Source organism: Penicillium brevicompactum (assembly GCF_028827555.1).
Source record: "Penicillium brevicompactum strain IBT 35665 chromosome Unknown utg000005l_segment0_segment0, whole genome shotgun sequence".
Lineage (NCBI taxonomy): Eukaryota > Fungi > Ascomycota > Eurotiomycetes > Eurotiales > Aspergillaceae > Penicillium > Penicillium brevicompactum.
Window position 1 is genome coordinate 4,054,556 of NW_026623208.1, and position 12,377 is coordinate 4,066,932.

At 51.2% G+C, this 12,377-nt stretch overlaps 5 protein-coding genes across 5 annotated transcripts; 3 read left to right on the forward strand and 2 right to left on the reverse strand.

The window, feature by feature from the left end:
- Positions 1–44: 44 nt before the first annotated feature.
- On the reverse strand, positions 45–1,107 carry N7506_007392 (uncharacterized protein; the record flags this gene model as incomplete). Its single annotated transcript, XM_056956685.1, has 2 exons — positions 45–810; positions 860–1,107. The coding sequence occupies 2 exons, from the start codon at positions 1,105–1,107 to the stop codon at positions 45–47; spliced, it is 1,014 nt and encodes a 337-aa protein (XP_056811019.1).
- Positions 1,108–1,416: 309 nt separating this feature from the next.
- On the reverse strand, positions 1,417–2,766 carry N7506_007393 (uncharacterized protein; the record flags this gene model as incomplete). The annotated part of the gene is made up of 1 exon (XM_056956686.1): positions 1,417–2,766. The coding sequence occupies one exon, from the start codon at positions 2,764–2,766 to the stop codon at positions 1,417–1,419; it is 1,350 nt and encodes a 449-aa protein (XP_056811020.1).
- Positions 2,767–3,277: 511 nt separating this feature from the next.
- N7506_007394 (proteasome regulatory particle base subunit RPN2) lies at positions 3,278–6,960 on the forward strand (the record flags this gene model as incomplete). Its single annotated transcript, XM_056956687.1, has 5 exons — positions 3,278–3,417; positions 3,523–3,692; positions 3,751–4,274; positions 4,336–6,582; positions 6,637–6,960. 5 exons carry the CDS (start codon positions 3,278–3,280, stop codon positions 6,958–6,960), a joined length of 3,405 nt encoding a protein of 1,134 aa, XP_056811021.1.
- Positions 6,961–7,634: 674 nt separating this feature from the next.
- On the forward strand, positions 7,635–9,418 carry N7506_007395 (putative acyl-CoA dehydrogenase; the record flags this gene model as incomplete). Its single annotated transcript, XM_056956688.1, has 4 exons — positions 7,635–7,749; positions 7,799–7,810; positions 7,864–8,135; positions 8,183–9,418. 4 exons carry the CDS (start codon positions 7,635–7,637, stop codon positions 9,416–9,418), a joined length of 1,635 nt encoding a protein of 544 aa, XP_056811022.1.
- A 470-nt stretch (positions 9,419–9,888) lies between these two features.
- On the forward strand, positions 9,889–11,793 carry N7506_007396 (uncharacterized protein; the record flags this gene model as incomplete). The annotated part of the gene is made up of 1 exon (XM_056956689.1): positions 9,889–11,793. The coding sequence occupies one exon, from the start codon at positions 9,889–9,891 to the stop codon at positions 11,791–11,793; it is 1,905 nt and encodes a 634-aa protein (XP_056811023.1).
- Positions 11,794–12,377: the final 584 nt, after the last annotated feature.

A 12,377-nucleotide genomic window follows, 5' to 3' on the forward strand; every position in this document is an offset into this window, starting at 1 on the left:
TGCGTGTAGCATGTGAGATCCCCGGGATTCAAATATGTAATGTCTCAATCAGATGGGGAAACCTGATTGGAGCGAAAAGACTCGGAGAGCCACGCCCTCAGCAAAACCCGCGCCCTCTCATTCCTACGCCAGAAGTGGTCCGCGCCATCAACCATCCGGAACTGGAACTGACTGCCTGGCATGTGCAACAGCTCGTCTGACCACCGCTCCAGTTTCGCAGCGGAGACAAAGCTATCCAGATTCCCGGCCAGCGCCAAAGTACAATGCGTACTCAGCTGGTCTGCTGGATCGGGACAGGGGATGGTTCGGGATGCCACTTTCAATGATAAGGTCGTGAAGATCGTGAGGAGTTGACTTATCGGTGGCAGGAGCGGGGATACCAAGAGATAGGATATCGAAGTTGTCAATGCGCGTAGGTCTGGGTCGGTCGGGCCGGTGGATTGTTCAACTGACGATGACGCTATGCGTGTTGCGATATTCCTTATCTCGGATATTGAAGCCTCCGGTGATTCAAACAGCGAGAGGATCACATCCAGGACTGGGACGTGCGAGGTGATCAGGGATCCGTATGAATAACCGCCCAGGATCAAATGGACATCCGGTTTTGGGGCTGTAGGTCCTGAATTGGGATATTCTAAGCCGCCATCTTGGTCGGTGCTTTCGCGAGGTTGTGCGGCTGAATGATCATTCGGAGCTAGTGCACGCTTGAGGCAGTGTAAGTACTGCAGCATAAATCCGTAGAACGATACATAGTCCCCTAGTTCGGGCTTGGAAGTCCAACTCGTTCGTCCTTCTGAGTCACCAGCTCCGCTGAAGCCTAATGTTAGCCTAGTGTTGCAATATTTCTGGGAGATCATACCGGAAGTTGAAAGTCCCCACGACAAAATTTGCATGATAGAGCTCGCTACTGACAAAGTCCACCACGGGGTCATCGTAGCAGCCTCCTAATGGTGCATACGGATGGGCGAAAATAGCTCCATGGATTTGTGAGGTTGGCGTTGATTGTATATTTTGGTAGACGGGTGGCAGAAATATCCGGCACTCTAGCTTGCGACCATCATAAACCGAAGGGATGACGAACGAGAAGCTTGGTGGGGGAAGATCCATAGCTGGATCTAGTTTGACCATCAATATTTGAGGACTTGACACTGTATACAGTCTCAATAGATGGGTGGAAGGATGCCCAAGTGGAAGATGTGCTATGTCAGAGGTTTGGACCCGCCCCAGCCAAACTTGGAAGCATTTCCAACGACTGACCAAAACAATCTTATTGAGCTTGGAATTACCAAAAATGTCTGGTGATTATTTTACAAGCGCTGGAATTTAATTTATCTGCTCAGGTCGATTTTATTACATTGGTGATTGAGAGTAAAATCTATGTTCTTGATTGGAGTTGAAATATTTTATCAACATGCATCATGATAGCCACGAGGGATCTGGCTCGTCATCTTCCGATCTAGACGCAGCATCAGAGTGATGGTTTGTATCTTGTAAAAGGTCTGCTGGAGGTTCTGGGTCATCATTTTCTAGTGGATCGGTATGGTCGTGGTCCTGCTTCGGACTTTGATCATCGATACCAGGAGAGTTCAGAGGTGGATCTTGTTCCTGCGCAGGCAAGCCAAAAGCGGGTAGAAGCAAACCCCTTGCTTCTCGCAGAGCTTCTAGCTCGGCCGAAATGCAACAGACCAGAAGCTTCCAGTCTTTGCTTTCTGCAAGCTCCAAATGAGATTCAACCCGGTGAGTTGTCTTATCCAAATCTTCCATGATGCTCTTAACGAGTCCATCGGTGTGATCCGCGGGCGCAGCTTCTGCCCCGGTCGTTGTCAGCTCCACGTAGTGTCGCATGTTGGCTCGTAAGCGTTTCTCGAAGCCGGTGACATCATGTACTGCTTGTTTCCATACGCCCCCGCCTTCCTCGAGCGCTTGAATCTCCGTATCCACTTCTTGTTGCCTGTCCTGCAAACTCACTTGTTCGGCTTTCCAATGCTCCTGTGCCATGTTAAGTGTGCGCCGTTTGGGGTTCAGCGAGTGGAATGTGGATTCACCGGGGCGACGCGATAGGGCTTGGATTGGCGGGTCACGGAGGTAATTTTGAATGTTGGTGTCGAGCAGGGACAGTGATTCAGTGTAGGAGGATAGCTTGGCATCGACTGAGTTTTTGATGTGTGAGATTTCGTTGACAAGGTGTCGGTGTTTAGCTTTCATTTCGTAAAGCCTGGTCTCCAAATCATGAATGTCAGTCTGGAGGTGCTGGGCCTCTTCCTCTAGTTGCTTCGAGCGTCGACTCTCGTCATCGCCGTGGATAGTAGTTATTGCTTCTTCGAGACCATTTCTCTTGGAAAGAAAATGCTCAATATCCTGCAGCCCATTCAGTCTTTCGTCGGTTTGCGACGCGATAATCTCTCGCTCCTCCTCTCGCAACTTCAGCAGGTTATAGATGGATTGGAAGATACCATCGCGGGCAGAGCGAAGACTAATCTTCTTGAATACAGGTTGCCTCGTAGGCACCGTCGAAGGAGAGCGTGCTTGAGCACCATTCGGTACAGGGGAGGGAGTGGACGCTTCGCTAGAAACTTGATCTGATTGAGACCCAGCCAGACCGGCGAGCAGACCGTCGCTTTGAGCGTCGATTAGGACTTGGAGATTTCGCCGAATATATTTCGTTTGACGCTCAACATGTAGCAGCGAATCATGATGATGATTAGAAGCCCCGACCGGCATGGGTGGGAGTGCTGGGGCACCCAAAGATCGAAGGAGTGTGGACATGGCGGACAAACGGGCGTGGATGGACTGGAAATCAGCTGCGGTTACAGATTGAGGAAGAAGAGTCTCAAAAGTCAAGAGTATTGATCCTGTACAAGATCTGAGCAGCCCTCCAATGCATCACCAGACCAATAAGAAATAACACTGCTTCAGATGATGAGCTGTCGGCGAAGCTGCAGCTGATATGTCATCCACGTGACCTGTACAGTCAGCACCCAGCTCGGCGTTGACGTTGGTCTCGCGCCTGCAAAGCTTCTGACAACTGCTTTCAGCTTCCATTTGTACGTGCACTTCATCCATTTCAACGCTTTCATTTAATCAAATTCTGTATTTCTTGTCACATTCACCTTTACTGGGGTACCGAATTTCCCCTTGACACCGTGTTCTGGGCCGGCGCTGACTCGTTGTTTCTAAGCTCCCCCGATTGACGTTGCTTCATCACAACAGCAACAACAACTTCCATTTCTCGAAATCCACACTTTGAACGGTCTCACGAGCCGTCTCTCTCATAAATATGGTCGGACTTGTATCGGCCGCCGGTCTTGTCGGCTTCCTCTCCGAGCCTGACCCAGAGCTTAAGGTCTTTGCTTTAAAGACATTAGATTCCCAGATTGATCATCTGTGGACGGAAGTCGTCAACTCCGTCCCCGAAATGTGAGTCGTTCCATTCAATAGCCTGAGTGCTATTTGCCCCATCGCCATTGTTGCGCTGTTGCCGAGCCCGACCGGCTCCTGGACCCCTGCTAACTCTCCATCCAGTGAGGCTCTTTACGAAGATGAATCATTCACGGAGCGTGGGCTAGCAGCGCTAGTGGCATCTAAGGTATACTATCATCTGCAGGAATACAACGAAAGCATGGTCCTTGCTCTGGGCGCAGGCAAGCTGTTCAAGCTGGAGAACGGTGGCGAATACGAGGAGACAATCATCGGTATGTTGAGAACTGTGCGCGTAATTGGATACTGGTTCAAAGCTGACCCTTGACCAAGCGAAATGCGTTGATACCTTCATCTCTCTTTCTGCTGCCCAAAGACCCACCGCCGGTGACCAATCCGCCAACCTGAACACCGCATTCCCGTCATCGGGCGACGGTGCCACAAGCACATCCGCAAGCCTCACTTCCCCTATCACACCCTTTTCTAAGTCCGCATTGCCCTCCAAATCATTGCTTTCCCGCGCAGAGGTTCCTGGAATCGATGCCGCACACCCGGGTGGCGATGACACCAGCGTGGTGCACGAGGAGAACTCTCTTGTGCTCAAGCGCGGTGTCCAGGGCCAACTGCAGTCGGTAATCGAGCGACTGTTCGAAGAATGTTTCCGACAGAAGCGATACCGCCAGGTTATTGGAATCGCCATTGAGGCCAAGAGCTTGGATGTGCTTCGTATGGCTATCCTTCGTGCTAGCAACGACGAGAAGGAGCAGGAGGGTGACTCTCGCCGCAGTGAGGAGCTTATGGAGTATGTCCTTGACATCTGCATGGGTGTCGTTCAAGAACGGGCTTTCCGCAGCGAGGTATGTTTCTCAATGAGTTTTGGACATTTATCCCAGTCAACTGACAATGCTTCATTTATAGATTCTCAAGCTCATCCTGGAGCTCCTTAACGAGATTCCCGCACCAGACTTCTTCTCTATTGCCAAATGTGTCGTCTACCTTAATGAGCACTCCATGGCCTCTAATATTCTTCGCCAATTGGTTGAGAAGGGTGATGATCGCTCCCTCGCCGTTGCATACCAGATTTCCTTCGACCTGTACGACAACAGTACACAGGAATTCTTACAGAAGGTTCGCCAGGAAATTGCCGAGCTTATCCCCGAGCACAAGTACGATATGAGGGACGACTACGACTCAGACGAGCCCGCGCTCACACATTCCGATGGAGTTACCACACACCGGTACAAAACAGTTCGGTCTTCTGACGACAAGTTCGAGATCATGATAGGCCCCATCGCCAGTTTCAGGAACATAGTGTCAATCCTCGATGGTATCAAGACGATTCAGTTGAACCTGGAATTCTTATACCGCAACAACAAGGCCGACATTGCGATCCTTAACAAGATCCGAGACAGCCTTGAGGCTCGCAATTCAATCTTCCACACTGCCGTTACTCTTTCCAACGCTTTTATGCACGCAGGAACCACCCACGACAAGTTCTTCCGTGATAACCTGGAATGGCTCGGCAAGGCCGTCAACTGGTCCAAGTTTACTGCGACTGCTGCATTGGGATGTATCCATCGTGGCAACCTGAGCCAGGGCGAGAAGCTCCTTCAACCCTACCTGCCTCGTGAGAACATTGCTGGAGTTGGAGGAGGTTCTGGCTCTGTTTACAGCCAGGGTGGTTCTCTTTATGCGTTTGGCCTCATCTATGCCAACCACGGAGGCATGGCTGTTGAGGTCATTCGCGACCACTTCAAGAAGGCCACTGATGAGGTTGTCCAGCACGGAGGTGCTCTCGGTCTCGGTGTTGCAGGTATGGCGACGGGCAATGAGGGCATGTACGAAGATCTCCGCAACGTCCTATACACCGACTCCGCGCTCAACGGCGAGGCTGTCGGTCTTGCAATGGGTCTGATCATGCTTGGTACGGGTAACATGAAGGCTTTGGAGGACATGATTCAGTACGCACACGACACACAGCACGAGAAGATTGTGCGAGGTCTCGCCATGGGTATGGCTCTGATCATGTACGGTCGCCAGGAAGCTGCAGACGAGTTGATTAACGGTCTTCTCGGCGACCCTGACCCTACACTTCGCTACGGTGGTATCATGACTATCGCCCTGGCTTACTGTGGCAGCGGAAGCAACAAGGCTGTTCGCAAGCTGCTGCACGTTGCTGTCAGTGATGTCAATGACGATGTTCGCCGTGTTGCTGTTCTCAGCTTGGGTTTCATCCTGTTCCGCAAGCACCAGAGCGTTCCTCGCATGGTCGAGCTACTTTCTGAGTCGTACAACCCCCACGTCCGATACGGTGCTGCCATGGCCCTTGGTATCTCTTGTGCCGGAACCGGTCTGGATGAAGCTATTGACCTTCTCGAGCCCATGCTCAAGGATTCTACCGACTTTGTCCGCCAGGGTGCTCTGATCTCCCTTGCCATGGTTCTCGTTCAGCAGAATGAGGCCATGAACCCCCGCGTCACCAGTCTTCGCAAGGCCATGATGAAGATGCTCGGTGACCGCCATGAGGATGCCATGGCCAAGTTCGGCTGTGCCATCGCCCTCGGTATCATCGACGCTGGTGGCCGCAACTGCACTATTAGCTTGCAGACCCAAACAGGCAACCTCAACATGCCTGGTATCGTCGGCGCCGCAGTCTTTGTGCAGTACTGGTACTGGTTCCCTCTTACACACTTCTTGTCCCTCAGTTTCACCCCGACGTCCGTCATTGGTGTCGACCAGAAGCTTCAGGTCCCTCACTTCAAGTTCCACAGCAACACCCGCCCCAGCCTCTTCGACTATCCCCCTGAACAACAAGTTAAGACCGAGGAAGCTCCGGAGAAGGTTAAGACAGCTGTGCTTTCCACCACCGCTCAGGCCAAGCGCCGTGCGCAGCGACGCGAGAAGCAAGCTCGCCGCGAGAGCATGGATCTTGACCAAGCTCCTACAACGCCCAAGGCAACTGAGCCTGACGCTATGGAGACAGACGATGCTCCCAAGGAGGATGGTGAAGAAGCCAAGGACGCCGAGAAGCTTGCCACCGAGGGCCAGAAGAAGAAGGTGGAGCGCGAGAAGGTCGGATATGAGCTTGACAACCTGTCAAGGGTGTTGCCTGCTCAACTGAAGTATCTCACATTCCCCGACCCACGTTATGAGCCGGTCAAGCGAGTAAGTCATCCAATCCTTCGTCCTACGTTGACCCATATGCTAACTCAAGTCCAGCCCACCGGTGGTGTTGTTGTCGTTCTTGACAAACAGCCCGAGGAATATCGCGATCTTGTCGAGATGAGGGCCAGCAAAGAAACCCGCCAACCGCCTCCTTCTGCGGAGACCCTCCAGGACCGCCTGCAAGCCGCTATTGGCAATTATACCAATGCGGTACGAGGAGCTCCACAAACACCCACGCGGGATTCAGCGATCGAGGGCGACCTGGCGCAAGGTCGCAGTGACAGCGAAGTTGCGATGTTGGCCGCGGACGATGACGGAGAGGATGTTGAGGACGCTCCTCTTCCAGATGACTTCACATATGAGTCGGATGAGGAGTAGCGAGGCATAGAAACTTGATGCTGGATGTATTACTAGACTAATCAGGCTTTCTACGTCGACCTGATCTATTGAGGGCTGCTAGGGCTTTCCTTTATTGTTCATTGATATGAGAGTTTCTTTCTTTTACATTAAAACCGGTCTCTTGTAAGCCCAGTGCGTGGTCACAGGGAAAATATCTGTCGCTTGGGCCCCGGAGTACTTGCACATGTTTCTTGCATGGTCCCTTTTCCCGTACACCGCGAGGGTCGTAGGCAAAATCCCCAGAGTGTTCTTACGGCCTCAGCAGGGCACCTCTCAAATGAGGATCACATGCCCCCCACAATCTGAGTCAGCAAGATCTGGATACCTCGGCATTCCGACGATGACGCAGTTTGGGCCAATAAAATGTCCAGCAACGGCGATGACCGAAAGGACCGAAAGGAAATCTGCGCGGACACCCGATGGTCGATCTCTGCACACTTACGTGGGAGCATGTGAACACTTTTTGATCCTACTCCGAGGCCCCCTGAGCAGCTTCATGTCCAAGAATGGAATATCGCCCGAAAGACATCCGCCTATAATTCCCCTTCAGCTTCCCCGGACTTCATTTTTTTCTTTTCTTTTCCTCCCCACTTGATACCCCGAGCCTCCCCCATAAACTCTTTTTTTCGTTCTCTTTCAGTAGATCCCACACCATGGCCAAGACCTTCACGAAAGACGACGTTGCGTCGCATAGCAAGGGCGAAACCCCATGGATCATCATTGACGAGGACGTCTACGATGTGTCCAAGTTCCAAGACGAGCACCCTGGTAGGTCTGATGTCACGCACATGCAATTCACATGCTAACACTCTCTCAGGTGGAAAGAAGAGTAGGTTTTATCCGCGAATATCCGCCACCGATACCGTATTGACCACCGCTTAGTCCTCCAACGAGTCGCCGGGAAAGACGCCTCCAAGCAATTCTGGAAATACCACAACGAGGGCATCCTGAAGAAATATAAGAGTCAGCTGCAGATCGGTTCTTTGGATACCAAGAAGGCCGCGGCACCACCACCGGAACCCACACCGGCTCCCGCGAAGGCCGAACCCGCACCTGCAGCGGCTCCCACAGACTACACGCCACCCGCTACCGGCTCACCGCAAGATCCCTACGGAGATCTCATTCCCTTCGCCGACCCATCGTGGTACCAAGGTGTAAGTGTGATACAAATTCATGCGCGCGCAACGCTAATACAATTCAGTATGCTTCACCGTACTTTAACGATTCGCACGCCGCGCTGCGCGACGAGGTGCGCACATGGGTTGAGTCTGAGATCGAGCCCTACGTGACCGAGTGGGACGAGGCAAAGGAAGTTCCAGCTCACATCTACAAGCAGATGGGCGAGCGCGGATACCTAGCCGGTCTTCTGGGTGTGCACTACCCAGTGAACCACACCTCCAACCGAGTCAAGTCAGTACCGCCCGAGCGATGGGACCTGTTCCACGAGATGCTGTTGACAGACGAGCTCTCGCGCCCCGGCAGCGGTGGACTGGTCTGGAACCTGGTTGGCGGGTACGGTATTGGGTGCCCGCCACTTGTGAAGTTCGGCAAGAAGGCTCTTGTCGATAGAATCCTACCCGGAATTCTGAACGGCGACAAGCGCATTTGTCTCGCCATCACGGAACCGGATGCGGGTAGTGATGTTGCGAACCTGGGCTGCGAGGCTAAGCTGACCGAGGACGGAAAACACTACATCGTCAACGGCGAGAAGAAGTGGATTACGAATGGTGTTTACGCGGATTACTTCACGACTGCTGTGCGGACTGGCAAAGATGGCATGAATGGACTCAGTGTGCTGCTCATCGAACGCGAAGCCGGTGGCGTGAGCACCCGTAAAATGGATTGCCAAGGTGTCTGGTCCTCTGGCACAACATATGTCACATTCGAGGACGTCAAGGTCCCCGTTGAGAACATCATCGGTAAAGAAAACCAGGGATTCAAGGTTATTATGACGAACTTTAACCACGAGCGCATCGGCATTGTCATTCAATGTGCGCGCTTCTCTCGCGTCTGCTACGAAGAATCCGTGAAGTACGCGCACAAGCGCAAAACTTTCGGCAAGCGCCTCATCGATCACCCAGTTATCAGAATGAAACTGGCGCATATGGCGAGACAGATCGAAGCCACGTACAACTGGCTCGAAAACATGATTTTCCAGTGTCAGTGCATGGAAGAGACTGAGGCAATGCTCAAGCTTGGCGGTGCGATCGCCGGTCTGAAGGCTCAATCTACCCAGTGCTTTGAATTCTGTGCTCGCGAGGCTAGTCAAATTTTTGGTGGATTGAGTTACAGTCGCGGCGGCCAGGGCGCTAAGATCGAGAGACTTTACCGTGATGTGCGCGCCTATGCCATTCCTGGTGGAAGTGAGGAAATCATGCTGGATCTGAGTATGCGACAGAGTCTTCGTGTGCATGGAATGTTTGGTATGAAGCTTTAGATTATTGGCGAAGATATCCATGGAAAGATTTCTCGGCATATTCTGTCGGTGGCGGCGCTTTGGGTTTTCTGTATCATATATTGACTTCTTTGTATATCCCATTTGCATCCGAATGGATCATATTCTTTCTCGAATGGACTCGGTACTTTGATTTGGTACTACTCACTTGGCTCATCCATGGATGTTTCTCATTTCTTTGTGCGACTCGAATGGTCAATTTCAGGTTGTTCTTTCGGGGTCGCTGTGTTTATTTTCTTTGTTGCAAAGGATCCAAACCTAGCAATGAGCCAACTTCTTTGTTCAAAGACTCATGTCTCTGGTATATGAATCTATTTCTAGCTGCGCTCGCCAAATACTTGAAGTTGAAATATAATTGACAAGCCACTTGCCTATCTGGGCACTGCAACTGAGCTTTCGATCAACTGTGCAATCCTTTCGATCCTTGTCCTGGATCATTCAGCAATCTCACAATGTTGTCGTTCTGGCAATTTGAAGAGAGCGACTTCACTGGCGCTGGAAGCAACGTGGACGCCACAATACAAGCGATCTCCAGTGATGACCACCTAGCCGCTGCCATTGTTCTTGCTAATCTGGTGGCTGAACGCATGAGAGAGCCAGGAACCACCTATGGCATTGAGAGAGGACGTGAACCTCCTGATCTGGGATCGTTGAGGGGGTTTGATAATCCAACTATGGATTCTCTGCGCAAAACAGCATGGTCCTTGGACCTCACCCAAATGCCCGAGGAGCTACTGCTGCTAGTTCTTCCTCTGCTTCTTCACGTTGATACAAAAAGCCCGACTCCAGAAGATATTCATTCTCTCCATGTGTTTGTATCTGCTTCCACAACGCAAAAATCTATCGTTGAGAAGTGGTTGCAAGAAGAACCGGCTAAAAGTACACTCGAGCGGGCTTTCAAGTCGAAAACTTATTCCGACTTCAAAGAAGCATACCAGTCAAAAGCTGCGATCGCAAGATACAATGCCAGTCGAACTGGTTTGCAGTACAAGCCCCCTGAGACCTACGCCTATCAGTTCGTTGAAGCATGCAACTGCACAGGCTGCCTCCAATTAGTCGTGAAGCTTGGTTTGATTGACTTCCGTCACTACGGACAGAACGGGAAAAACATGCTTCATGCTGCCATTGAGAGCGGACACAATGAGAGCATTTTGTTCGTTCTCGATGCTTTGCTGGATTTCAAATTTGATCCTAGACACTTGCCAACATCTATCAATGGGCTGTCGATTCCTCACCATGTAGCCCTACTTCACGACGATTTTCTGTTTGCAGAGGTGGCAGCGAGGCTTTACACAGCTGGCTATCCTTTGTCGGTGTGGAACGACGATGGGCTCAAGCTCGAATCGTGCAGCTTTGTCACAGCTGATACTGCCGAGTGGCTCTTGTCAATCGGCTTCAACATTACCAAGTTGCCCAGAAATACACTTCCGCCATATCTCCCTTCTTCAGAGCAATCAGACGAAGGCATATCAAACGCCAATGATTGGGATTCCCCTTTTGGAAACGACTGGAATCAAGATGCGGAATATGGGGATCCGATTATCCGTGAGGAACCATTCGAATACGATGAGTTCGATCGCAGCACGCTTCAACTTGACGGCGTCGGCGTCACTCCCCTTGAACTCCGTCCCACTTCCCGAACAATCTGGCACCGAGCAATCGAGAACCCCCAAGGCCCTGCATTAATGGACTGGCTACTAGATCACTCCTTCATCCAACCAGGATCTAAATCCGATTTCGATCGCGACACAGGCGAAACTGCCCTGGTTCTCGCAGCGAAAGGCAACGAACCCGCAAGCATCGACTGGTTGTGCCAGAACTGCGACCCGATAGCCCCCATGTCTGAAGGCCCCGTGGACAAGGATCACAATACCCTCGCATACGCAATGAAAACAGCAGCACACAGTGTGCAACCAAGCTGTGCAGCAATTCTGTATGCGATATCAAGCTATGCGCCCCGGGAACTGTACAGCGATCTCCTGCTCGTGAAGCATTTCTATTGGTTGGTCATCAAGGCATACAAGGATACACATCTCAAATTGGAGGCAACTATGAATGCTGGCTCTAGTAGGATGAAACATTTGCATCTTTTGAGGAACATCACTCGGAGTAAGATCAAAGTCTTGAACACGAGGCTTCAGGTCAATTGGAGGAGATGGGGGAAGTCTGAGCACTTCGAATGGCTGCTTCAATACTGTACGCTACATAGGTTTAACTTCATTATCAGTGATATGAAGTCGGGGGTCTCTTTTGACTTGAAGGCTTGGCATATGGATAACATAGAGTATGTTGAGGAGGGTGGGAGAGGGGATTATAACATACCCGGGTATGATGTCTATGGCCACAGAATTATGTGAGCTTTGATGCGTCAAATCCTGACCAATGCCGGGTAACTGCTTGAAGGTGTGGTTTGGATGGAAGGTCCATGTTCATGTTCATGTTCATATTGATTGTGATGTTTTCTGCCTGTTTTGCGCGTTCTATAGACTAAGTGGGGAGTACGGTGGCTTTGAATATCAAACCCTTGTAACATAAACACGGAAAGCAAATAATTTATAGATGAAAGCGCCTAGAAAGAGCATATCCTAGGCTCAGAATCAGGGATGAGTTGAAGCGGTAGGTAATATCCAGTTAACAAACAAACACGAACGCCGACCTCGGGAGATTGATATTGTCTAAGGCAACAAGGCCACGACACTTTAGAGGACACCACAACGACCACTCGCGCAAGGATCATGCCCATGCGTAACTTGACCTTCGCGCTCTGTAACTTCTTTCCTCTCATTGTATTTATTTTCCCAAGGAAAGGAAGTCATCTGTCCGCGCGCGATCTTTGGTATTGCCATTTGGACAAATTTCGACTTGCTTTTGAGTCCCTTGTAGGCGGTCGCGGAACTCGCTGATTGCCCGCAGAGCTCGTTTGCTGTGCACCCTCTTGACC